Genomic DNA, 27395 nt, shown 5'->3' on the forward strand with positions numbered 1-27395 from the left:
GCCGCCGGCGTCAGTGTTTGCAAGATAACTTAGTGATTATAAGTACCCAGACGCCGCGTCGCCTTACAGCTTACACATACAATACGGAAGCATAATCAAGCTAGGCTAGACGAATCGGCATATTATTTTTATAAAAGAATAAAAAAAATTGAATGAAAGCTTCTTTTTCGGCGTCTTTGTGATACGGTGCCTTTGTGCGCTGCACACTTTGAACACGCCATGCGTCGGGGTTGATCTGATCGTAATTTGTTGTCATTGCACTGGTAAAGATTCGAGTGTAGTTATTTTTCTGTTTGTACTTCAGTTTGGACTCAGCTTTGTCTTCGTAGTGACATGTGTGTATTTACTGTGTAATTTTCAGTTGGTGTTTTTAATTATTACGTTAAAGTTCAACTACATTTTGTTTAATTATTTATTATTATTTAACCATCATGGATAAATGGCTAATTAAAATTCCAACTAATAAGTCTGCCACGCCGTCACAACCAAGTTGCAGTGCTTCAAATCCGACTTCTAGCAAAACAAAAAAAAGAAAATATGACGAATCATATTTGCAGTATGGCTTCACATGCTCTTCTCACAACAATGAAGAACAACCAGTGTGCTTAATTTGCAAAGAAGTTTTGGCTGCAGAAAGCATGAAACCGTCAAAACTGCAACGACATTTGAATACTAAACATGCAACGTTATCAAAAAAGCCAATAGAATATTTTGAGCGTCTTTTGCAAACATCAAATAAAGTAAAGAACACTTTGGAGAAGTATGTTACTTTGAATGATAAATATCTATTGGCATCGTATGAAGTTTCGTATTTGATAGCAAAAACGAAAAAGCCTTTTACTATTGGAGAGCAACTTTTACTACCTGCAGCTATAAGAATGTCTGAAATTGTTCATGGAAAACAGTATGCTGCTGAAATTAGTAAAATTCCATTATCAAATGACACTGTGTCCAAAAGAATTTCAGACATTAGCAGTGATCAATTTCAACAGCTTCTTATGAGGCTTAAAGACAGCTCAAAGTTTGCAATACAACTGGACGAGTCGACAGACATTTCAAAAATGGCACAGTTGTTACTTTTTGTAAGATATATTTATGAGGGAAGCATTCATGAAGATATACTGTTTTGTCGTCCTCTGGAAGGTCATACTCGTGGAAAAGATATATATAAAAAAGTAAATGAGTTTTTTGAAAAAGAAGGATTAAATTGGAAAAATTGTGTTGGTGTGTGCACGGACGGTGCTGCAGCAATGACCGGACAAGATCTTGGTTTTACAGCATTTGTTAAAGCTGGAAATGATCATATTACATTTACACATTGTATGATTCACCGAGAGGCACTTGTTGTTAAAAAAATTGCACCAGAATTAAACACTGTGTTTTTTGATGCAGTCAAAATCATTAACTTTATTAAAAGTCGAGCACTTAATAGTCGATTGTTTAAAAATTTGTGCATTGATATGGATTCGGATTATACAAGTTTATTGTTACATGCTGAAGTTAGGTGGCTATCAAAAGGTCGAAGTTTGAAACGATTATTAACTTTAAAAGATGAAGTTCTTATATTTCTAACAGAACAAAATTCTAATTTGGCCGATTATTTTCAAGATAATTTATGGCTTCTCAAGCTATGCTATTTGGCAGATATTTTTGATAAAATCAATGATATGAATTTATCAATGCAGGGAGTCTGCGTTAATATGTTTATGTTAAAAAATAAACTTGAGGCCTTTGTTAAAAAAATTCTTATATGGAAGAACAGAGTGGAAAGTGGATCGCTCGAAATGTTTCCATTTACTGACGAGTATATAATTAGTAACAATATTTCAAAAAAAGATACTCCTATAACAAAAATTATAGTTAATCATTTGAAGGATATGGAAGTTTACATGCATAGGTATTTTCCCAATGATATCGATACACAACAATGGATTTGCAATCCATTTTCAATTGAAATGGAAGAAATTAATTTTTTAAACTTAAAAGCACAAGAAGAATTTGCCGAATTAACAAGTGATACTACCTTGCGACTTAGATTTTCTCAAGTGCCTGTGCATGAATTTTGGATAGAAATCAAATCAGAATATCCCCTACTATCGGAAATGGCAATGAACAAATTACTGCCATTTTGTACAACATATTTATGTGAATCAGCCTTTTCCACATTAACTTACATAAAATCAAAATACCGTTCAACTTTAATAAACGTTGAAAATTTATTACGATCTGCACTAACTCAAATTGAGCCTAGATTTAATTATTTGTGTAAAAATAAACAATCACATCCGTCACATTAATATTGTTTGATGTTAATAATATGTTTTTATTAAAAAAATTGTTACAAAAGTTTATTTTTTCTATTGAATATATAGATATAGTTTTATGTTTTCTTATAAAAAAATTGTTACAAAAGTTTATTTTTTTTCTATTGAATAAATATATATATAGTTTTATGTCATTCTATTTATTGTATTTTATTACGACCGATATCCCGTCAACGTTTCCAATTATATATATGTGAAATGAATGGGTACGTATTCTTTAATCCTTATTTTATTTACATTGTAAAATAGTGCGATATTACATCTACATCTACGGTTAATATATATTTCATTATATGGAGGAGGGGGTCGTTTAAAATTTTCTAAGCTTGAAGGGGGTCGCTATATAAAAAAGTTTAAGAAGCCCTGGTTTATAACGTAACCCATACCTTGTTTGGGGGAAGAATATGGCAACTAATCTGACAGTTTATGATAAAGCCAAGGTTGATTGGGATTTGAACCTGTAACCTTTCAAACGTTAAGACTAAGAGGCTTTCACTTAACAACAGAGACTGACAATCAGATTAGAGAGATGGAATCAATTAGTTGATTAGACAGAAAACTTCATCAGGATTTTTCATATTTATATTGCTTAAATTTCACTGTCCATACCTAAATGGTATAGACAATGAAATGATGAGGGAAAGTTAATAACTTTATGAAAGGAACAGTCTAGTAATAAGAAACACATAATCCAGAGTAAAGGCAGCACGAACACCAATCACAGCACAAAAGAACAAAACCCAAATAGATTATGCAAGGTGTGATCAAAAAGTAGCCAACCTTGGCTTAAAAATCAAAAATGCTTCACGAATGAGTAGATTCTCCTTCAAAGTAGACCCCTTTTCATGAAACATTTGTACAGTGATGTTCCATTGTTTGAAGAAGCATTTTTTAAAATAATTTTTAGTGAGCACCATAAGTCCTCTTATCACATCTCTTTTGATCTTTTCTCTGTCTTCAAATCTCTTTCCTTGAAGCAGAATTTTAAGCTTAGGAAAGAGCTAAAAATCACAGGGGCCATGTCTCAGTAAGGAGTCTCCTGAAGTTGTTCAATTCTGTATTTGCCAAAAATCAGTGGATAAGTTGGTTGGGACATAGCTGTAATGAAATTTCCTATCACCATTTTCCGAAAGTTGTAATATCTTGCACTGTACAGCATCTCTTAGCCAATGAAGAGCAATTAATTAGTACTCTTTAGTGACAGTCCTTGAGGAACAGACTCATGTTGAACCATGCCTTGATAATAAAAAAGGACTCTCAGCATGACCTTTATGCTGTCATGAAAATTCATCACAATAAGAGACATAATTTTAACACAAGTTAAAATTATGTCATAAAAACATAAGTACAATTAAGTGGTTAACAATTAAGTCGTAAAAACATAAGTAGCTAGTATGTAAATAACAGATAAATGTGAATGGACAGAATTCAAAATAACATCAAATGAATGTTGAGAAAGTATGTGAAAGAACCAAAGGCAAAACAAAGTAAAAGATGGTGGAAAGAAAGAGTAAAATAAGCAGTAGTAAAAAAATAAAGGACATGGAATATGTAAAGAGTGGAAAACTGCAGAATAAGAGATTACTGAAATGAAACAGAAGAAAAATATTCAAGCTATTTAAAAAATTGTGGTGATAAAACACCTGTTATAGTTTATATATAAAGAACCAAAAGAAATGATAAGATTGACAGTAAGGATACAGAATTTTTAGTTATACTTAAGGGAAAAGAAAACCCTTATCAATTGGAAAATGCGATTATAAGAACAATTTTTTCAAAGAGTATTCTTAAAGCAAAATAGTACTTATGTTCACAGGCTCAATATGAACATAACATAAACCAATGCATTGGTTTTCACATTTAAAATGATTGGCATTCAATTCTGAAGTACAACCAGTAATCATGTTTTTTAATACAAGAAATGTTTGATCAAAAAAAAATTTAACCAAAACTATGACGTTTACATATTCATTGTGATACAGAAAAGTGTAATGAAAGTAATTAGATACTGTAATACAAGCATTGAGAGAATGTTAATGATAAGGAGCTTGGTGCTCACCATCCCTAGTTGATGAAGATTTGCATACAATATGGAGTGTTAAAGAGAAGATTCATTCTTAAGGCGTAGAATTTTACAATTTCTAATTTGTCTCGGCAATTTCTTGACATTTCAAGATCTGTGCTGTTGGCATATGATAAAGAACAAATCCCTTGTACAAGAAAAGTACTTGTACTTTTCTGTAAAACATTAAAAAAACAAACAAATACGGTAAAACTCCAGATAGAACTACAGTTAGAATAGATGCAACTACAAGAAACACAAATTTTCAATGGATTCAGTCAAGGAGCAAATGGATAGACGTAACATTAGAATATATTTACGTGCTTTTATCAAATGGAAAACTGAAGATGTATTATTGAGAGTCAAACCAAGAATGTCCTAGAATCAGCAAATGCTACAGAGCAGAAATGAAAATAGCACGTTTTGCACAAAACAAAATTTTTATATGAGAAACATTCACATGTGTGCACATGCACAGTAAATTTCAATAATAATACCCCATAAAAATTATCTTCATAGATTATTTTTTAAATTCAATAAAGCATTATAATAATGATTCTTCAGACTCATATTTCAAAAAGTAAAAATGGGGATAACCATTTCTCCTTGAAAATGGAGGGGGGGGGGGGGGGGTAACTCATATTTTAAATTGGATTTATACCATTGACTCTGATGTAAATGATATTATCACATAGATGAGGGGGTAAAAAAAAGTTAGTGCTCTGATAATTCTAATCAAAATGGTCACCCTAAACACATGATTCATCAACACATAAATTTGATTACGATGCAACTAGTGTACACTAGATTTCATTACAATGTAAATAATATCACAAAAATGTTTTATCTATTTATTAATCAAACAACAATAAGCTTACACCCAATTTTAATCATTTAATCTGCAGTTCTTTGTGGCTGAGGGTAGCAACTTTGACACTCATTCAGAAGTAAGGTTCTGGTCAGGTATGGCTTTTACATGCTACTAAATTCATTAAAATCTAGCCAGTTATTGTTGTATAAATAAATAAATTAGTTTCATTAATTAATTAATGATAGATGAATTTAGTATTGAATGAAAATCCCAAGCCTGATTGGGATTCTAATCCACAACCTTTCAGATGAAAGGTAAATACACTAATACCCAACACAGAGATCAACAGAATAAAAAAAGGCAAATGTGAATTAGAGAAGCTGATATTTCTTTACTGAAATTGCTTTTTAACTGAAGCATTAAAATATCTAAAATAATGCTAAATTTATGCTGTATTGATAGAAATAATTTTAAGCTCTAATTAATAAAATTTCAGTACAACAATTAAAACAGTGGAGGGGAAAACACACCTAGAATTTTCTTCCACTAAGTGACAATATTAATTTCAATTAATTAATAAAGTCAAATATAAGGCTGAAATATTTACTACTTGCAATCAAGGGCTACTGCTATAAAACAAGGACTATTTGCAAACAGGGCTACTACTGCTATCTTCAATGTTAGGAGTAAATTCTCCAGCAGCTTAAGGAAGACAACCCTGAAAGAAAATCAAAAAATTGAGGGTTAAAGCCTTTGGCCCATTTTTTGTGAAAATTTTTCAGTGCAAAAAAGAACTTCACTGGATCAGAAACAAAGCTAAAAACAAATGGACAAAAAAAACGGTTAAGAAAATGTGACATTTAACCATGTAACATTTTAGCAATACAGAGTGTTCCAAGGATTAAACACCAAAAGGGAGAAAACTTAAAAAATTCAGTCGACATCATCTTGTTAACAGAGATAAAGAAGAAAGGAATACTGTAAATTAAGGATAATATTGTAAAGACAAGAATACTGTAAGGAGAGGAGAGTATACACTTTGTTACAATGATTTAAACAGAAGTAGAATAGCAAATGCTGGAATTGCTATAGCTGTGTGCAAGAAAGTACAAGGCAATCATTTACATTTGGGGACTATTAATGGGCAATGACCAATGATTTGGATATATATTTATAAAGTAACCTTATTAGCAGTCTATACTCTCAACAGATGACTCGCACATAAGAGAAAAAGAGGAATTTTACAAAACCCAGGTGTAGTGATGGATGGGATTTTTTAAATAGGAATTTAGATCCAAGAACTGGAAATGGGGTCAATGATGCTGCAGTGCAAAGGTAAGAAGTACTAAATAACTATATTGAGTACTTATTGGGGTGTGTCAGCTACATTTCTTTACAAATAATGAATATTCTCTTTAAGCACAAGAACACTCATAAATTTACATGGAGGCAGTATACTAGTAATAAGAGGAGTATATTAAGTATTTTTGTAGGATTACGTATATTTGGTCAAGAATCAATTATTCTAATAGGCAGTTACATTAAATACAGAATAAAAAATAAAATCTTAAGAAAAAACATCATAATGTACATTAATAAACATTCAAACAAAATTTTTAATTTAAAAAGATAATATTGCTTTCAAATTATTGGAATGGTTTCCTAACTACTTTAAGACGACCTATGACAACTTGCCATGCACATCACTGAGGAAGAGAATGGTTCATTGTCTTGAAATGTTCAGGAATTTAGAGAATAATTGAGAGTTCTCAAAGGTAAGCTTAATTTCACAATAACAAACCCAACACTCTCTGGGAAGTAAATACGCATTTCATTTCATACACTAACAATACATACTAGAGAAAAATTAATGTTCTTGTCAATATACTGGAGGGGCCAGATACAAATACACCGTATTTTAAAAATTCTAATTTTTGTAATCTTAAGGTTTCAAAAAGCATAGGCATAAAAATAACAGATGACACTGAAATTTTAAATCATTTTAACAGATGCAAATGTTGAATCATAACCTTCAATCAGTAATTACTGTTGTGCTAAGTCCTTAAGTCTAATTATAAAATCTCATTTGCAATCGAATAAAAGAATAACAAAGTTTTTTATTTTTTTTTTTTCAACTAGGTTATTATATCTGAATGGTGTTCACATTGAACATGAAAAACTTGTTTCAAAAAACCAAAAGAAATAAATTAAAACTCTTTTCCTACATCTAACCTTCTTTTAGAATCTTTTTTGGGCGCTTAATCGAGACAATTGGTCATAAATTACGGTATTCATTAATAGACATGGATTATGGTTTTTTCTTTCCACATCATAAACGCCACATTTCTTTACATTTTTTTTAAATTTTCATAGCAGTAAATAAAATATAAAAATATAAGTCCTTAACTCTCACAACAAATATACCACAATACCAAACTGAAATTTCAATTAAAAAAAAAACACTACAAAAGCGTTGACAAGCGTAAAAATATAGATTGAGATCTAAAATGACGTGTAACATAGCGAACATTTTTGCAAATGCTCCACTTACTTTCACTTCAAAAGTGGAATAAATTTTTCAAAAATTAATGAACCAATTACAATAAAATTAGAAAATGTAAAGCAACATACACCACTCGATAAATTGTAAATACCAAACTTCACCAGATGTCGATGTAACGTATCACAACCACTAACTTTCCCTTGCTATCAGCTGACAACGAGCAGCCGCCATATTGTGGCGCTAATATATAACTTGTTATCATGACAATGAATTAATTTACTAATTAAGGTTATATTATAAACTCATAATTCACCTAAACAACTCAAGCAGAAATTGATTTACCGTGTTTTTAGAGTTCTTGAAAATCAATCGAAATAATGAAAGTAAATTTTGTTAGTTTTGCTTCCTTACTCATTTAATGTGAGATATTTTATAATTAAACACAGGCGAAATCTAGTAGAAATACATACCATGGAGTAATTAATTTATTAGTATATTGTATTAAATAGATTTGGTCTGATTTTTATTTTATATATTGGGAATTAACCTGGTAGGAGTTTTGGCTCTGGTCAAAGGGTTCTGATGGAAATAATATAAAACAGGTTTCACCACCAATAAATTTAGATTCTTATGTATTCTGAAAATAATTTTTTTCTTAAACTGTATCTTTAGTCTGATAAACTAGCATTTTAAAAGAAAGGTAAACATGAAATCTGAAAATGCATTCCAATTTTAGTTTGGTTCTTAGTCCATCAAACCAAGAACCAAATATTTAATGATTGGAAAAATAAAAATTAAAAAGTTTATAATGTCATTCTATTTTTTAACAGAGTAAATTTGTTATAAACTCTTAATATGTCAATACTAGCATTATGGCAATACTGTATAATATATGGCAATACTACATGTTAAATGTTAATACATCACTACTAACTATGAATGATACATCCATCATATTCACTTCCTGGTAAATTTCTTTTTTTATAGTATATTACACATTCATCAATGTATCTACAATCAGTAAACTTGTCTGTTAATTCTTTCATTCTTCTAGAAAATCTCTTAGTAAATTTCAGTTTTTCAGAGCGATAAAAGAAAGTGTTTGTAGAGACTGAAAAAGAGTCCCCTAGCATTGTCGGCCAAAGAAACTGCTTCATATCTTGTTGGAAATTCTTGTATAGCGTGTAATTTTGTGAACCAATGAGTTAAAATATTTCAAGTTGCATTCAAATTAAACTGGGAAGTTAATGTTTATGTATTGTAATCGATAACATGTAACTTTTAAGCAGTTACACTTAAATTAATAACAATTTGAAAGGATATTGAAGTAATTAAATCAATACTACAAGAACAAATACTTTATTGTGAATGAAACTTAAGTTTATGGTTATTCATTTCCTGAGAACTAATTGTATAATAATAATTTTCTTATAGTTGCTAAATGGTTCACATACTGTTATGCTAATTAGATACAAAGTTATAGAAGCACTTTAAAAACTTTTTCTGCATCATCTTTTAATGAATAGAAGTTATGTATGGATCAGAAGTTATCTCTTAATCAGTTAATGGATTGATTAGTTTTTGTTATAAGTAACTTTGAAACTCCTCCTCCACCTCCTCCTTAAAAGATAACAAATATAAAGGCAATGAACAGAATTAGAGCAGTCTCTTACTGTCTAGGTATGTATAAGCATGCTTATGTAACATACACATTGTGTTTTATTAGACTGTATTAAAAAGAAAAAGAAAAACAGTAACAATTTAATAACTGGTTTAGTTCATTTTTAACAGTAAGTATTATTACCATTATCAATGCAATTTTTTTTAAGCATACCATGGAATGCTTGTTATTATTGAGAGTGGCTATGTGATGTTTGGGATGACTTATGTTTCATATTGAGACCTTTGCAACTGTTTTATTAAGACATGTAACATATATATCAATACAGTAGACCAGCGTATATGTAACAGCATGTTCATATAAAGTACTGATAGCAACTTTCATGTGTCATATTGTAAGACATTATTAGTAAATTATTGATTTTAATATTCCCATTTAACTTCTTGTAATACTGAATGGTAATACTGAATCAAATGTTTTAGGATACCTACAGTACTAAAAGGTCAGCATACTCTAAGCCTAGCTCTTATTAAACTTTTGCCAAACTGTAATTCAGTCTTTTCTTTATTTCTTTGTTTCAAGAAAATGGAAGTATTTTGATGCAAAGAAATGAAAATGATAAAACTAGATCAATAATCTTCTATTTTAACTGATAAGCACACATTAACTGTTATTACTATTAGTCAATACACTTAATTATCATATAATCAACTATAAAAAAAGGAAACTATTCAATTTTTTTAACTTTGATGATTCATATGGTAGATACATATAGCATACATAGTAGGTTCAATCAACAATACATATTTAGCCTGTTTACCAAAAACACTGTAAGCCAGATATCCATCAAGTTATAGACATACCTACTTGTATGTGCTTGTCAGCAGCACTGACATTTAGAGGAAGGTGATATTCATCATATCATTGCTTCATTTTATATTATATTAATTCTGCTAAAATCTTTAATATAAGTTGGAAGTAAAAACAGTTTTCAATTTTCCTTGAACACAATTTAATATTCTATGATTTTAAAATGTAAAGAAATATTTTAGAATGGTGTTTTCTGTATAGATTTTTAAATACAATTTGAATGAAACCTCATATTTAATAAGCTTAAATCTTTCAAATTTCACGCAAGACTTAAAAATTATATTTACTTTTTTTATAAATTATTGTCCAAATTTAAGAAACATTGATGAAACCGTTTCACAATATGAAATACATTAGACATTTCAAAGGTAAATTTTAGACCTTGAAGTTCAGCGTAGAGTTTACCAGATACTTAATTTTTTCCTAACATATAAGACGCTGGTATGTTACAAAAATTCCAAGCATATATTACAATTTCTTTTGATAAGTCAATAGCTAATTCAACTCATTGATATTTTTTTATTGATTTATTTTTAGCTGTAATATACTTACAAAAATGTAGATTTATTTAAAAGACAGAATTATAAATAAATTTATACATGAACTAAAATATAAACAGCACAATAGAAAAGTAATTTAGACCACATTTGGTCAAATAATACCTTACTTTATTCCTGGTTTAGAAATGGTAGAGAGTATATTTTTTTAAGAAAGAATAAAAATCATTTCAAAGCTTATGGAAATTATGTATTGTGAATGTGAGTGGGTTATAAAACTAAAATGAACACAGTACCTTAAATCCGACTGCAGATTGAATACAGATGAACTGGAATATTTAGTTTATAATATAAATACGCTCTTACTATATTGCATTCTACTTTTAGCTGTAGTACTTCTCACTGTCAGGTGAGAAGCAATATCATTTTAAGATTCAAAAATTTAAACCAGTTTACCCAACAGTAATTATTTAGCAGTTTAGAAATAGAAATAAATAAGTAAGATACATCTGTAAGTACTTCATTCCAGTTAACAGGTAATGGAATTCTTTACTTAAATAAAATTATTAAAAAATTATATATTATTAAAATTATTATAAAAAATATCTATTAAGATTCATAATTTTGTTAAGATTTACAAAATCTTGTAAATTAAATTAAAGTATTGTTACCACCATCTACATCTCTTGTTATTATAATAGTTTTCTAATCCTGCAAGGCCATGATTCAAACTCAATCAAAGGTATACTTACTTTTAATTGAATTTTAATGTCTAAATTATCAGTATAATATTGAAACAGTTGTCATGTTACAGAATAAGACAAAGTGGCCAATGATTTGTAAGGTTTTATTTCTTATTGGCATTATAATCATTAACATAAAATAATTTTTTAAATTATCTAATTAGTGTACATTGATTATTTGATAGAATTTCCTACTACTGCATTAAAATTAAATGATAATTCTATCTGATACCAAAAATGTACTTCTGGGTTATTAATTACCATTAAAAAATTAATAATAAACAAAAATTGTGTGATGTAAATGACTAATAATTACTAGTTGACAAATAAAAATCCTTATTTTAATTCAACCTGAAATAATTATTAACATTACTTTTGTCTGGGAGATCATGATTTTTTTTTAATGTAAAGTCATTAATATAACCTTACCAACTGCAATGATTTTGATGATCTTTTATTAAGAAGAGAAAAGATCATTTGGTATTTCTGTTGTAAGTTTCATCTCATGAACATGAGAAAAATATTTGTAAACAAAAGATTACATTATCACAAATCATTTTAACACATTACTGTATTTTTGCTGTTCTCTTTGTGTAAAGAAGTTTCTCACAATAATCTTTGTGAAAACGTTTTGGAAAATGAGAAGTAAAAAAAAAACCATATTATCGTAATACAAACAGCCTTATCCACACTTGTAGTTTTCTTTTTTTTTTTTTTGACTGATAAAGTAATTCTCCATAGAAGCTTGCAAAGAAGTTTGTGTGAGGGAATATGAAAATAGAAATTTGTAGCGTACAAAATATATCAAGTCTAACTGGGATTCAAATCTGAAACATCTGGATTCTAATTGTATTTTTTTTCTATTATCTTTATTAAACAATATTTTTTATTAAGTTGTTTCTCACCCTTTTTTTTATCTGACAAATTTTTACATATGAGTATCATTTTTTGTAGGCCTATCTGTATTTTAAATAAAGATAAAACTATTTTTTATTTTTAATAGAATACATTTTTTAAAGAAATAAAACAGACTAAAAAACGCGTTAAAAATAAACAATAATACTTTTTGAATTCTTCATTTAATTTTGATTTTTTGATATCGGCGCCAAATTATGGGTTTGTAAGTTTTTGAATTGATATTGATGCATCAAAAAGTTAAAATTAAAAAAGATATGAATATTATTACTTTTTATTGCATTTTTGAAGTCATTATTATAATAAACTTTGTTATTTAGCCAGAAGTGAAGCTTCGGACAAATTATGAAAAACGTTCTTCCAAATATTCTTTTAAATTTTACCATCTTTAATTCTAACTGATAGAGGAAAACCTTTTTTTATCAAGAAAGGAGGCAAAGCCCTACTTTAGTTTAAAAAAATATATATTTAAAAACAATTTTCAAAATTTAAAGCCTCAATTTAATATCTTTGTTTTAATAAGTTTAACAATTTATTAATAACATATTTTTAGACACATCATATTTTCCAGTTATTCTACTTACAAAAGTGGCTTACAGACTGAGAGTCATAGGCTTACAACGTTTATTTTGATGATAATAATAATTATATATCTTTACCCAAATCCATTATCTTATTATGAGGTAGAGGAAACCAATCAAATCATAGATTTGTTAATAATTATGTTTTTTTCTATTTCCTTTGTACTTAGATGTATAAAGATTATTAATCTTGATTTAATACAAGTATTAAAGAAGCAGTGTGGATGCTTAAAACTATAGCTACACCAACAAAACAACAAAAATTATATACGAGTACATAGTATTTTGTATTATTAAATATGATATTATCATACATTATGGCGGAAGATTTTTCTGTTTAATTTCTATTTATTTCATAGATAAGGGATTTCAAAAGAAAATTTAACACGAATAATTAATAATTTCATAATTTTACTTTTCCATCATTATAGTATTATTCTATACTAATATATAGTTGTAAGTTATTATTTAATTCTAAGCTTTTTAAAACTATTTTTATAACTACTGCATTTTAAAACTTTTTATAAATTTTTTCTGACTACTGTAATAAACGAATCTACTACACAAATTAGTAAACATTTTTAACCTTTTTCTTCGAACACGTACTTTAAACAAATTTTAATAGGTACAAATTTGGTAATTTTCGACCCTAGTGTCATCATAACCTTTTAAATTCATTAAAAATATTAAAATACAATTGTAAAATATATACTTTCACAACGACAAACTGCACAATTTTATTATTATTATTATTATTATTATCACGGGACTCGAACTGAGTCCGGTGGGTGTGGGCGCCAGTTAGCGGGGGCCAATCTCATATTCTTCCGGCACGCAACCAGCGCGCTTGTGGGAACGGTCACAAACGCCTACCTCTCTGGGGTCCGAATATCCACAAATTAATCTCTCATCCACACTCATGCCAATTAACACATTCACACTTCAACACACAATGACATCAGAAAGAAAAATAAAAAATATATAACAAGTAACAAACAACCAACAAAAGTTTATAAGTAATACTACAATACCACACGTAATCAATTCGCGTTGTGATACCCTTTGGTAACAATCTCATACATCTTGTGAACTCCTGCGTCCTGAAACTAGACGTTAAGGATTCAAGATACTCGTAACGAGTTTTCCTAATCCAGCGCTCTTTTTAGGATGTATACCGTGCCATTGAGCACTACTATGTCTTGTATATCTTCAATTCTCAATCTGTATGGTATTTTCTGTAGATCTTCTTGTTGGTCCTTAGGGATCACACCAAGGGCCCCAGCGATTATCGGACTATCTGGATCTTCATGTTCTACATCCTGCTAACCTCGATCTTTAGATCTTTCTTCTTCGCAATCTTTTGCGTAATATTCATGTAGTTTAGCACCGAGACATCTATTAGCAACGCTGTTCTTCCAACATAATCTTTGAGTATAATGTCAGGCCTATTCACATTTATTTTTCGATCAGTGTGGACTAGCATATCATGCGTAATCATATATCTACTGTTTGAGATCACACGCTGTGATCTCAAATGCTGGTACCATTTTTCCGTGTTTAGCGGAATCCTCAGTTCTCTACAAATGGTCCAGTGGTCGAAGTCACAAATTCTATTGTGCCTTTACAGGTATTCGAATTTTGCCAGTAACAGGCATCCCGATATGACATGGTTGATTGTTTCGGAAAAGGCCCTGCACAGTCTGCATCTATCTGCATCCTGTCTTGTTTTCATGATGTAATTCTCGTAATTTTTTGTTCTCAATGCCTGATCCTACGTCGCCACTATCAGGGCCTCGGTTTCTGCTTTCAGCTGTTCTTTACGAAGTCATGACACTGTGCGATCCTTATCGATACCTGCATTTTGATGGCATACTGTTCATGCAAATTTTGTCCGCGCCACTCTTTTCTTAATATTTCGTGTGATATTTTTTTCACATCCATCTCCATCAGAATGTCTTCTTGTAATCATGTGCCTCTCCCAACTGTCTGGCGCATGTGTGGTTAATTCTCATGGCTTTTGACAGAACTCCCGCGTAACTTGGTTTTCTTTCCATCCTGATCACTTGTCGAAGGAGCCTGTCCTATCCATTCTTCAAGAGGAATTGCTTAATTACTTACTAGCCGACGCCTACTCTTGGCCGTTGGGCCATCTTGTGACGCGCTGACCAGCATAGACGGGCTTCTGTGTAAACGGGTCTTCATCATCCTTCTACGAGTAGTCCAGAGCTCTGCAGGTTCTCAAATGGTCTGCATCCATAATTTCATGGACGCAGAATTGGCATGCTGAAGAGGTCAGAACTCGTATGCAATGTAGGTGCGAGGCCAGATAGTCATATCCTGTTTTTAATTTTACAAACATACAAGGAATTGCGCTAGCCCAGCTGTTGGATTTAAAAACGCCGCTCAATTTTGCCACAACCTCTGCCTCTTTCTCTCCGCGAGACGTATAATCTATCAACGTCCGCTCGTGAATGGACCATTATTATAATTTTTTTTCGGGGTTATAGGCATCGACTACTTTGGTCATTAGCCTTTTACTCAAACAAAAAAATTAAAAAAAGATTCAGTTACTTTCAATCTTTGATATTAAAAATATAAAGTCTATTAAACGATTATCTGTAATAAAAAAATTACAAAATTCTGAAATCTTGATTAGTAAACATACCACATTTGTTTATCGCCTTGGTTTTTCTTTCGACCATCTTTTCTCCATCCTCTTTACGGCCTTTATCTCTGATAACAGGGTGTCTAAGGCCAAGAACATGGTATCATCTTCCTCTTCAGGAAGTCTTAAAAGTCCTCTTAAAAAGTCCAAATTTGATGCACTCACCAAACAAAATTGGGGTGGCTTAAGTATTCGCCCTCTCCTTAGGTGTCCTCTCGGCTTTTGGAAGTTCCATAGTTGCGTGTTGCACAGTCTCTGTATTCGATTCTTTCTCTATTGTTACTTGCACCTCCATCGCACCAAGCTTAGACTCTTTCTGCACCCTTGGCACATATTCCTTCAATTTATGACTGGTCGAATGACTGATTTTTTTGGCTTTTCCAGACGTCCCCTTATCATTATGTACAACGTCCATCTGTGGCTGCATCTTTGCGGGTTTTAATGGTTCCTTTTGCTGAGTAGATTCCATCTTAGTATCAGTAATTATCTATATCATAGTATTTTTCTTCATAAGTCATTGTCGGTCGAGGTGTTCGACTGCTAACAATTTTCCTCGCTTCAGGGTAACTTATTTTTTACAGCGTTTTAACTTTCTGAACCGTCGTTTCCAATTTGTACACCGGACATTTTCTTGAACGGCAGTTGTGGTGCCCTTTGCACTTGGTACAAACTGGAGGATCTTTACACGAATTGCATTCATGAGTTTCCATTCCACACACGCAGATTTCTTGCCTTCCACAACTGACCGCAATGTGTCCGAAACGTTAACAATTAAAATATTTCATAGGCTGCAGTATGAATGCGCGCACATCTAGATGATGTGTGCCAGCACGTACTTTCTCATACACGTTAGGTCTGTTAAACGTTAACACATGCGACGCAGAAGGAAGAACCTCACCATTTCTCTTGATTGTTAATCTGCGGCATTGAATCAATCCTTGATTTGACATTTTTTCTTCGTTACAGTTAAGATCACGACAAACAACTACTTTCGATGAATTAAGAGTAATGTGTGATTGAACGACACAGGGAACTCACTGATCTTCTTTAAAGCTTGAAATTTTTGGCTTTGACTGTCGTTTACAGTTTCAATGTATAAACCATTGAAAGTCTTGCTGATTTCCTTGACAGGACCACAGTACAATTCGATATCTCCCAAGAAATTAAGAAAGGGCTGACTTTCTGGAAGTTTTCATCCTCTACCTATCACAATCACTAGATGGCTTGGTCTGGACGCATTACTTCTAAAAATAAACATGTTGACTCCTCAAATCTTTTTTAGTCTGTATCTTTACTTCATTTCCTCTTCGCTTCCGGCGAATCGGCTGTTTCTAAACAAGACCTGCACCCTCTGCCACGTTGAGTTATTCAAGATTTTGCTTGATAGTTGATCCCTACTGTAGTATGGTTAGCTGCCGCGGTACATTTCCACTCCAGGACTACTAACCTTGGAGGTCCGACCCGGTACTCCGGTGGAACCGGCTTATGTCCTGTCAGACAGCGGTTGCACAATCTCTGGACTGACTTCAGGCCTCTATACACCGATTTTGGATCTCCCATGCACCGACATATATGAGCTTCTTAGCTACATGCTTGCCATCGTGGGGAGCATGTGGATGACGGAAGGGACTCTGTTACACCTGCAATAACATCGACCCTCACCGCCACATCGCAAGCTCTTAATTCGGTATCATTCCATTACCAAATCATTTTCAGAGTACATGATCTGCAGCTGGCCGAAAATTCATATCAAGATAGTGACCTGAACATGGAAGTCAGATCAAAACTGACTTCCGAGAGTAACCTTGGAGCCACGTTTGCCTGCTATGTATTGTACGTATGTGCAGCTGTACATACGTATAATATATATAGCCGCCCTGGACGTGGAAGGAAGGACGGTGACCGCTTTGGCGTTCCGGACAGGGGATTATCTACCTCAGGGCATTATTATTATTAATAATAAGCCTCAGTTCAGCCCTGAGCCGAGCGATGCATAGGGTCAGTGCCTGACTGGACAACTATGGGTTGTTTCTAGCCCTCATTTCGATTCCCACCCGAGGGGAGAAGATCCCGCCACTTAGCGTGTCTGGTCGCTACACCACCCCCTCCGTTCCTAGCCAGTAGTGGCTTTAACGGAGGTCATCTTTTTTCCCTCGTACTGATCACATTCCACAGTGTTCAGTCCGGCCTCGGGAGAGATGCCACTGATGCAGATGCCCCGAGGGACATCTACATCAGTAATTCCGCCCCAGTAAAATCGCCTTCCGAAGAAGACTCAGACACATAACACTACTTCGTAGCCCTCAAGAACTAAGCTAAGAGCCTACACGCGGAAGCGCGAACCCCGCGCCTAGTTCTACTTATTAATGAGCCAATTACGTGAATGTCGTAATCGAGGCAAAGAAACAACAAATTCCCACAAAAGTGTTGATTGCAACAACGAAAATTTAGACCTAGTTTCTTTAGTGAACTCAGCTATCGCTTAACAAACCCTGACACGAGTTAATTAAATAAAGTTAACTACGGACTCTGGTCTGGTCTACCAGGGAGAGGCGAATGAACGCCTACTCCCATTCAGCTCCATCGCAGAGCCCCGCGTGACATTCACCACCATAAACCGCCGTCGAGACGCCACTACACACCACAGCTAAATGGCGCGCAGCCGCGTCCCGCCGACGGTGTTGTTTGCTCATTCAAAATACCCTTGTCAAAGCGCAACCGCACCCCCCGGAGCATGGAGTTCCATGCCCGTTGGCAGCGGCCGCAACTTCGCCGACAGCTTAGCAATTCAAATTAACACCTCTTAATAAATAACCGTGGCTCGTTGCCGAAGCGCCTACCTTCAGTCAATCAAACTGCCCAGACGGACTCTAGCCACCCGGGTTCCTACTCTACTAAATTCCCTCGGCCGTCCTGCGTTGGGCGAGGAATTTTAGGAAACCAGCTACAATTGTCCATTCACTGCGAGTCTTCCAGTTGACTCGCAGATCTAAGAAGAAGTTTACTCTCTCAAGTTCCTTACTAACTCTGGTACGCTCAGCTTCGTACCGCGGACAGATATATAGGACATGGTCCACCATGTCATCGACCCTACGTTCCGAACACAAGCCGGAGTCAACCAATCTAAACCTAACTAGACTAAAGGCACTAACTGTCCTAACTGTCCCTAAAGGCACCCCGTCCCGAGAGAAATTGAGCAGTATACCGATTGGGGGAAACCCAACTAATAGCACGCAACTCCTTAACATTTGGAAAGATACCATTCGTATTTCGACCAGTAGAAGAACCTAACTTGCCAAGAATCAAAACCTTGGTCTTCGATTTCCCGTATACGCCCTGATGTAAGAAGGCCTCCCTTCTTTGATATGCACCGCTGGCTACGTTCCGTAGCCAAAATATCCACAGGTTTCATGCCGGCAATCACAGTGACTGCCTCTCGCGAAATAGTCCTGTAACCGCCGAAAACATCCAACAAGAGAAGACGCTGGGCTCATAAAAGAATGTCCCTATAACTTTGGAATTGCAAACGATGAGCCCAGATGGGCGCAGCGTACAACATTATGGCCTCACAGACACCTTTATAAAGAATACGCATGGTGCTGTAATTCAACCCCCAATCGGGATGGATGACTCTACGAACACCGAAGAGAGCATCAATAGCCTTCTTCGTCACATACTGGAGGTGCTCCTTGAAGAGAAGCCTCTCATCAAGGATAACATCCAGATACTTCTGAACGGTGACATACCTAATTGGAAGGCCATCACAACCCGCGGAAGGCGAGTTACAGATAGCCGGCCCTCAAAAATATCATAGTGGTTTTCTCCGCACTTAACCATCTTATGCTGAAGACTCTACTACCTCTAGCTCTCAGCAAGACGGAGATCGTGGTTCTAATGAACAAGCGTATTGACACACTCCTCCCCCTGCGGGTCGGGGATGAGGTTGTCGAGACCAAGCCGGCTGCGAAATACCTCGGTATGATGATTGACTGAAAACTCAGCCTTGCTGAGCAACTAAGGACAGTGTCGACAAAGCCGCGAGAGCTATTACCGCTCTCAAACGGTTCATGGCGAATGTCGGCGAACCGAAGGCCAGCAGACGGCGACTGCTGATGTCCACGCTGCATTCCATTCTGTTATATGGGGCGGAAGTGTAGGCCCAGCCGTTAAAATCTGAAAGAAACCGGAAGCGGTTCGTGCAGATGCAACGTATCGCGGCCTTGCGAGTCGCTTCCGAATATCGGATAGTGTCCGAGCCTGCCGTTCTGGTGGTCTCCGACGTTATACCCATTGCTCTTTTGCAAGGGAGCGCCAGGCGGCCAACAGGAGGCGATGGGCAGGTGAAGACCGGGATATAATAGACTAATGGATTCGATAAATTTAAAATAAAATTAGCAATATAGTAATACATCCATTTTATTTTTGTTACATTACATTTTATAACATAATAACTGTCTATAAATACACTTTCTATAAAACAGAATTAAATTCCAGTATATGACTGAATAATTTTATTGATAACAATTCCTTTTTTTAGAAAGTATTCATATGTAAACAAATTTTATTTAAAAGTAAAAATCCAATATGAGAAAAATTAGAAATACAAAAAAAATAAAATTAAAAAATACACTTTCAAATATGTAGACAATAAAGAAATCTTTCATGATTATTTCATCAAATAACAAAGGTAGAAACACTCTTTTTAAATTCGTGCTGGGTGTGAATTGCCAGAACAATATTTATTCAGATATGCTACAAGAGTGTATAGGTTGGATGTTGGAATATTGCATTAAAATATATGGTAGATGTTGCTGAAGTTATAAACCAATCATAAAAACATAAAGGTTAGCATATTGATTGTGTAACTAATAGGAATGGATATTATTTATTATCTAATAGGAACAGTCTCTTCTGCTTATATATAAAATTATGCTTGAAGAACAATTCTCATAAATTATTTTTTTTTTTTGTAGAATGTGTATTTTTCAATATGAATTTGGGATTGTCTCACATGTCTTATTTGTATCTTATTTTATGAAAGGTTTGAGAAATTAGGTAAACATTTTACTATATATTTAAATATATATTCTTTTCCTCTTTCCCTACTGACTTAATCCAGTAAAACTGACATCATGAATTATTTCACAATAAAAATGGGTACAGTTATTTTTTGTTAATCAATTTATCTTTCTGATAGTTGTAATGTGTCTGAAGTGAAAGAGACAGTCAGAGTTGCTGAAAATAATTTTGTTCAATATAAAAATATACATTCACTATGGTGAACAGAATAAAGTTGTTAGGATTTAATACCACAGTTTTGTGAACTTTGGTTTAAATGTGAAATGTATGTTTAGCTAAAAAAATACAAGAAACCCCGTTACTTTTCCAGTAAATCTGAGAGGGATCTGGTTATTCCTGAGAACAACTGGCAATATTGTTCTTAGGAATGACTTACGTTTCATTCAGTTATCTACAAACTAAGGTAGACATAATTTTTAATTTATAGTAAAAGATTCTCATTTGATTAATATCTTTAAAAAATTAAATATATCATTCAAATATTTTTAAGCATTTGAAAATTTTCAGTGATAATTGTAACATCATTTTTAATGATGTTTACAAATTTCATTTGTTTATCATTAAAAATAATATTACTGCATCATATTCTCTTGTACTATTATGTATTAACCATAATGGTTGTATCCAATCTGACATGAATCTCTGATAACTTCGAAAAATGACATACAACTCTTTAAAACTAGCAATCTAATGTCAAATGACATGTTCATTCAGTTCACTACAGGAACAGGCAATTGTGTAATGAACATAATCAATCTCAGAAAAAGCAACTATGATTGGTGCACCTTGTAACTTCGGTGATTTAAGTTCATTACACCAAAGTGCCGCTGTGTTACTCTGTAAACTGCTATTACATAAATAAATATACTGATTAACAAAATTCTGTTAAATCTGCTGTGAATTAATAACATAGATAATTAGTATTAAATTATTATTTTTAAATATAATTTTTTTACTGAAACATAAAATGATTTAAATTATTAATAAAGAATTTTTTGTAATCAACTGAGATATTTTCCAATTATTCTTACCTAAAATACTGAATAACAAAATAATAATTTGTATCAAAAAGTGTGCTTTGCTACTTTTAATTTCTTGTTTTTGATACAATTAATCTCTTCAGGTTTGTATTTTTTAGCCAGGTTTCATTCAGATGTTAAAATAAATTCATAAAATTAAAGGAGGTGCCTGTCTATATTTTCTTAAAAATGAGCTTCCTCAGTTTTTATGAGGATGTCCATCCTATATGTGTACAAAAATACACATATTTTCAGTAAGACGGAGTGCCAACTCATTCTGATCACAGTTTAACTCAGCATTTCAGTAAAACATGAATGGCCAGTCAGATCCCCTGAATGTCATCATACAGGGACACATGATGAAAACATTAATGCTTGCTCAAAGATCCAATAATGAAAAACCAATTTTAACACAGAATCATGTTTGCAGTCTAAGAAACAAAACAAAATATTGGTGAAAATAATTACAGCTGTGAATCATCACGCTAAAAATCTACATTGACAGCAGAGATAAACAGATAATGTTATCACTCAAATTAATTAGATAGTATATTAATTAGCAATTCTGTTTTGTGATATAATTATTTTTAAGAGAAGTAGGACCTTCTTTTAACTCATTATTTGAAATGAAATATTTTCATAATTTTGTTGTTTGGTTTACAATAAAAACAGATCTTTTAAATTTTACTAAGTTTTTACGTTCTTTTAGTTAATAAATTTTTTGGGAATTAAATTTTCAAAAAAAATTTTTTTGATGTTTTATTTATTACTGGCAATTTGACAAAATAAATCTTAAACCTAAAAACCCCAAATTAAAAGAGCATGCTTTGGGATTTTACAAAAGTTTTCTTGTGATTTGTTCAGTTTTGTTCTTCCTCATTTAGTTCAGTTTTTTCATGTAAGATTATATACAAAGCCACTAATTTTGCTCAATAATTCCCATTTATAAAGTGTTATTGTAGCATTTGACCCTAGAGCAGGAAATCTGAACAACATTTTTCACTAGCTATAACAAAAATACATTTCCAGACCAATATTTACACAGATTTTTTATTATTTTGATGAGAGTAATATGCCTACAAAATATAGCAGAAACTTCCTAAAACTCTCTTTATCCCAAATACTTTGTTGCTAACATTCAGTAGCAACTGAACACTTAAAATCTCATTCATTTTCATCTGTTTTTAAATAATACATGAAAAACCTGCAATAGCTGCTGGACACTTGAATGAAGCTAACCTGTTAGCTAGATTTATCAAGCATTGTCCATGACTATCAATACATCCTGTGGTTTTTCAGTACTAACGAAACAGAACTGTATTTTCTATTTAGATTAAGTTTAAAATGCATACAGAAAAATATTAGAACCATAAATAATTAGATTATTATATACTGATTCTAATTTTTAGAATGAAGAATTCACTAATCTTTCTTTATGGCATGAGCCTAGCTACAGCATGTTTGATAACTAATTGCCCAAAGGGAGGCAAGCGAGGATTTCAGTCTTACTTGGGCAAATTGGTGGACAGTAAATTAACAGAGAAGGATTCACCACCTCAGGTGAGTGCTCATTGAAAATATCGGAATAAATAACTTTAATTTAAAAAAAAACTTCTTTAGTTCTGCACAAGAAGACAGACTTTTCATTTCCAATGGCCTAGCTATTTCATAGTCAAAAACATACTGATTTTCAGAGTACAACGCACTACATAATTTCAATTAAAGAGTAGATCCTACCTACATACAAGCGTCAAGTTTAACTCACCCACCACTGTGACTCACTGCATAAGCGTGTATGAAAAATACATCAATACAAAATTAACATAATCTCAATTTGAGGTTATGTTATCTGTTGTTAATATGAAATTGAGCGTAGCTGAAGAACAGCTCAACCAATCTTCATTGAAGATACACTTCTTCAGCATATCTAGATTTTAATGAAATTTATCAAGTAGTTTTGGAGATTTTCAGGCCATAAATTTTATTCATAGGCCTCTCTCTCACTCGCTCTATATATATATATATATATGTAACTCTGTATATATAAAGAGTTTCAAAAATGGTGGTGGCTGGATTCTATTTTTAAAACTAACAGAAAATATACTTAGGAAAAATGGCAATTTCTCCTTCGTTCTCCCATTGTCTGGCATTTTGTTATTTTTTATAATAATTTATATCTCAAGTTTGGATAGATGAATCACACTAATATTTGGTAAGCAACTTATGATAAAGTTTTAAAATTAGGAAAAAATCAGAAATTAAATACCTTTGCTAATTACAAAATGGCGGCCATATTTATTTTTCTATCCGTTATATGTAAATAAGGAAATTACATGTACAGGAATGATATATTCATACACCTCATACCTCTAAACATAAAGAAAATTCAACTTCACCTCCTACTTCCACCATACAACTGAAAGTAACACTGAACTTTATTTCCAAAGTTGGTAAAAAAAAAAAAATTTTAAATGTAATAGTTTTTCATGGAAAAATTTAGTCTGTTTTACTAGTACTCTTAAAAAATATTGAAAATTACTTTATGTTTCAGTGTATTAAATGTGGACCGGGTGGGGATGGTCGCTGTGTGGGACCAACATTGTGTTGTGGTCCTCGAATAGGTTGTCTTATGTCATCACCAGGAATTTTATCCCAGTGTTCAGGATACAGTTTTACTCCATCAAGCACAACTCCAACTTGCTTAACATCATCTGGCTATGGAATCTGTGCTGTTGATGGCATCTGCTGTAATTCTGGTTTGTTTTATTATATTTATCCACTCTATAAAACAATATTTTACTTAGAAAAGAAAAGAGAGATTTAATGCTTTTTCTATCTATTCTCATTTTAGTCAAAACTAATAGTTTACATTTTTTTTTCAGGGTGAAATACACTTTTGTGTTATTATCACCTGGACACTATATTTGTTGTATACAATAAAAGTGGACAATTAAAAATTAAAAACGCAGAAACACAAAAATGTATTAGAAACACAAAAGCCTGTAACGCATGTCAAAAGCAAAAAACAAAATACTAAGATATATCTCACATTATGTATCTTAAAACAATAAAATCCCCATCTGCTTTAAAGTAAATGTCATGAATATTTGGAACAAACTACAGCAATTTATATATTTGAATACAACAATATAACAATTTATTATTATTTATATAATTTATTTACAGTTGATGACTGATACTAATGTTCCAATAACTTATAAAACAATAGTTCAGTTCAGATATAAATAATAAATATAGTTTTTAACCAAGAGCTGCTAGTAGCAGTTATTGATTACCACAAAAGACTTGACAAATGGCCACAAAAGTTATGAATAGCAAATACTTGTTTATTCACTTTTAATAGCTACAGAGTAACACTGAATTAGAATTATTACTTTTTATGATTCATGAGAAAGATTAACTATTTTAAAAATGAAAAATGCAAAGTCAGATGGGAATTTTAACCTAGAAAAAGGTGAAGAAATTAAATAAACATTTACATTTATTATTATAAACCTCCATGAATTTCTAACTACGGTAAAATATATTAAATGCAGTTGTAAAATTTTTAATTGAAAAAGTAAAACGTTATAAAAAAAACAAAGTGCTTTAAGTGAGAGCACTTTGATACCTGGTAAATATCAAGTATATTTTATTTAATCAATAATTAACTTTACTTAATCTTTACCAGGGACTCTACATTAATTAATAAATGTACATAAATTATGTTTTATTACAGCTTTACTGCATTATATACATTAAGTACACGTTATATATTGTATTAGTACTGATCATTACATACCATAAATAATGTATACTGTTATAATCATTAGTTTTTGCTTTATTATTTGAATCAAATCAATGAATCATTACTAAGCAGTAAATATAAGAAACAGAAACATGTTCTTACTTTTTCAATTCATTTTTAATTTTTTAAGAATCATATATTTTAGAGGAACATCCATCAAACATTTTAATAATACTTAATTTTTTAAATTATATGTATGGGTCATAAAAATTAAACATTTTTGAAATTGATAATTCATAAAAAAAGCAATACTACTTTTCAATCTTTTTCGCAAATCGTAGATCATAAAAAAAAAACAAAGTAATACACATTTTTATATACAAATTTTTGTTTTTTGTCTCGCTAGTACTTTTTAAAATTCAGAATTATTGCAGAAAATGTATAATTTTTTAAAACTGTGTAAGACAAAAAGAAAGAACATCTTCCTTATATATTTTGTAAGCTGGATTTATTTATTGGTAACATTAAAATTATATATATTTTTGATAGATGCTTAGGCAATCAGATTCTAAATAAAAATGTAAAAACATAAAAAATTTAAAAAAGCTGTTTTATTTTTTCTAGAGTCATGCCGTATTGAACCATCATGTGAAGCTGACTTATACTTTAGTTTCTGCACTGAAGATGTAGCAGTAAATGAAGGTGTACGTTTGTAATATATTACTGTTTAACATTAATTAAAAATAAATATTTTTATTTACTAATATCAGATTATTCATTCTATTTCCAACTTTGAATTTGAACAAACAACAAACTTGGAATAACTTTATTGTATAACAAGTGAACGAAATTGGTATTCTGCTAATTTCTTTTGAGTTCTCTATTATTTTACTATACATTACATTCCTTTAATATTATACTTTTTGGTCAACCTCTCCAATATTTAATTATTCCTGCTGCTTAATTATGGTTGCTCTACTTTTTTCAAGATAACAGATGAATTTGACTGTACAAGAAAAATGCTAATTCCTACTGCAATTGTAACTCATAACTCCTGATAAAAGATAAAATTAACAATTACATTTTAATATATTTAAAATGTGCATTTCTAGCTTAAACTAAACCTTGTCTCACAAATCTGTGTAGAAATCAAAACATCAACCAACAGTATGATGATTATTGTAATTTAATTTAGTATAATCCATCTGAGAAAAACACTTCTCTTTACTTGTAACATAAAAATGAAGCAAAAATAACTTGTAATACAAAAATTAGAAAATTTCGACACATCATCAGCATGTCACATTGCCAGACAAGTGATAACTTACAGTACATTATTATACACATAAAGCAACAATTGCACTTGCATGTGGTAGTGACAGAATAACTTTTGCACTACTAGTTATTACTCACATATGTTGAATTCATTTTTAAATCTGCTGCACGATTTTGTGTAACAAGGTTTAATAATAGTTTAGGCTCAACCCACAGTCTAATGTTAAAAAGGAAGAATTGCTATCACCCTAATACAGAGATCAGCAAACCCATCAAAACCTAAAACAACAGTACCAATAGAAATAGTATTCCTGAAACAGAACAGAAAAAGTGTTCTTGTTCATATTCTACATCAATGAAGGTAAAATATACAAGTGAGCACAATTAGTACATTTACACAAATAATTCTTAAACTGATAAGCTAGATGTAATTTAATTTGGTTATTATTTTGAGTATGCTCTTGAGTATCTTGTATGGAGTAAAATGAGATGTATGAAATGATATGATGGGCACAAATTGCTAAATAAATTGTATAAAATATATATTACAAAAAATAATGAAACTAATAAATCAAATTTACTAATCATACATAAGGAAAATATTACTTATAGTGGAATATTGAAATATTTCAATTTGAAAAAAATAAGTAACTAACACTTTTGATAAAAATAAATAACTATT

At 31.8% G+C, this 27395-nt stretch overlaps 2 protein-coding genes across 6 annotated transcripts in view; one reads left to right on the forward strand and one right to left on the reverse strand.

Moving 5' to 3' along the window:
* The window catches only part of LOC142320533 (protein lifeguard 4-like), a 48075-nt gene extending 40132 nt beyond the window's left edge, over window positions 1–7943 (reverse strand). The window contains exon 1 of one of the 3 annotated variants that reach the window (XM_075358432.1): window positions 7829–7943. The gene's annotated coding sequence lies outside the window, so the exon portion shown is untranslated. Of the gene's footprint in view, window positions 1–7429; window positions 7623–7748 lie in introns of those variants that run through there. The other 2 variants (XM_075358441.1, XM_075358448.1) reach the window with 2 other exon arrangements.
* Window positions 6878–26193, forward strand: LOC142320551 (neurophysin 2-like). 3 transcript variants are annotated; one of them, XM_075358470.1, is made up of 4 exons: window positions 6878–6972; window positions 23100–23250; window positions 24242–24446; window positions 26063–26193. In XM_075358470.1, exons 2-4 carry the CDS (start codon window positions 23101–23103, stop codon window positions 26152–26154), a joined length of 447 nt encoding a protein of 148 aa, XP_075214585.1. In that variant the 5' UTR covers window positions 6878–6972; window position 23100; the 3' UTR covers window positions 26155–26193. The 3 variants fall into 3 exon arrangements, with proteins under 3 accessions (XP_075214585.1, XP_075214575.1, XP_075214594.1); XM_075358460.1 differs by lacking the exon at window positions 6878–6972 and adding an exon at window positions 9376–9490; XM_075358479.1 differs by lacking the exon at window positions 6878–6972 and adding an exon at window positions 11108–11224.
* Window positions 26194–27395: the final 1202 nt, after the last annotated feature.

Source organism: Lycorma delicatula, chromosome 1, assembly GCF_047948215.1.
Source record: "Lycorma delicatula isolate Av1 chromosome 1, ASM4794821v1, whole genome shotgun sequence".
Lineage (NCBI taxonomy): Eukaryota > Metazoa > Arthropoda > Insecta > Hemiptera > Fulgoridae > Lycorma > Lycorma delicatula.

Bases quoted from the DNA above. Each gene is read 5' to 3' on its own strand.
- LOC142320551 (XM_075358470.1), top strand. From the start codon at position 23,101: ATGAAGAATTCACTAATCTTTCTTTATGGCATGAGCCTAGCTACAGCA. The intron at 23,251-24,241 runs GTGAGTGCTCAT...TTTATGTTTCAG, and splicing joins AGAAGGATTCACCACCTCAG to TGTATTAAATGTGGACCGGG. The intron at 24,447-26,062 runs GTTTGTTTTATT...TATTTTTTCTAG, and splicing joins TGGCATCTGCTGTAATTCTG to AGTCATGCCGTATTGAACCA.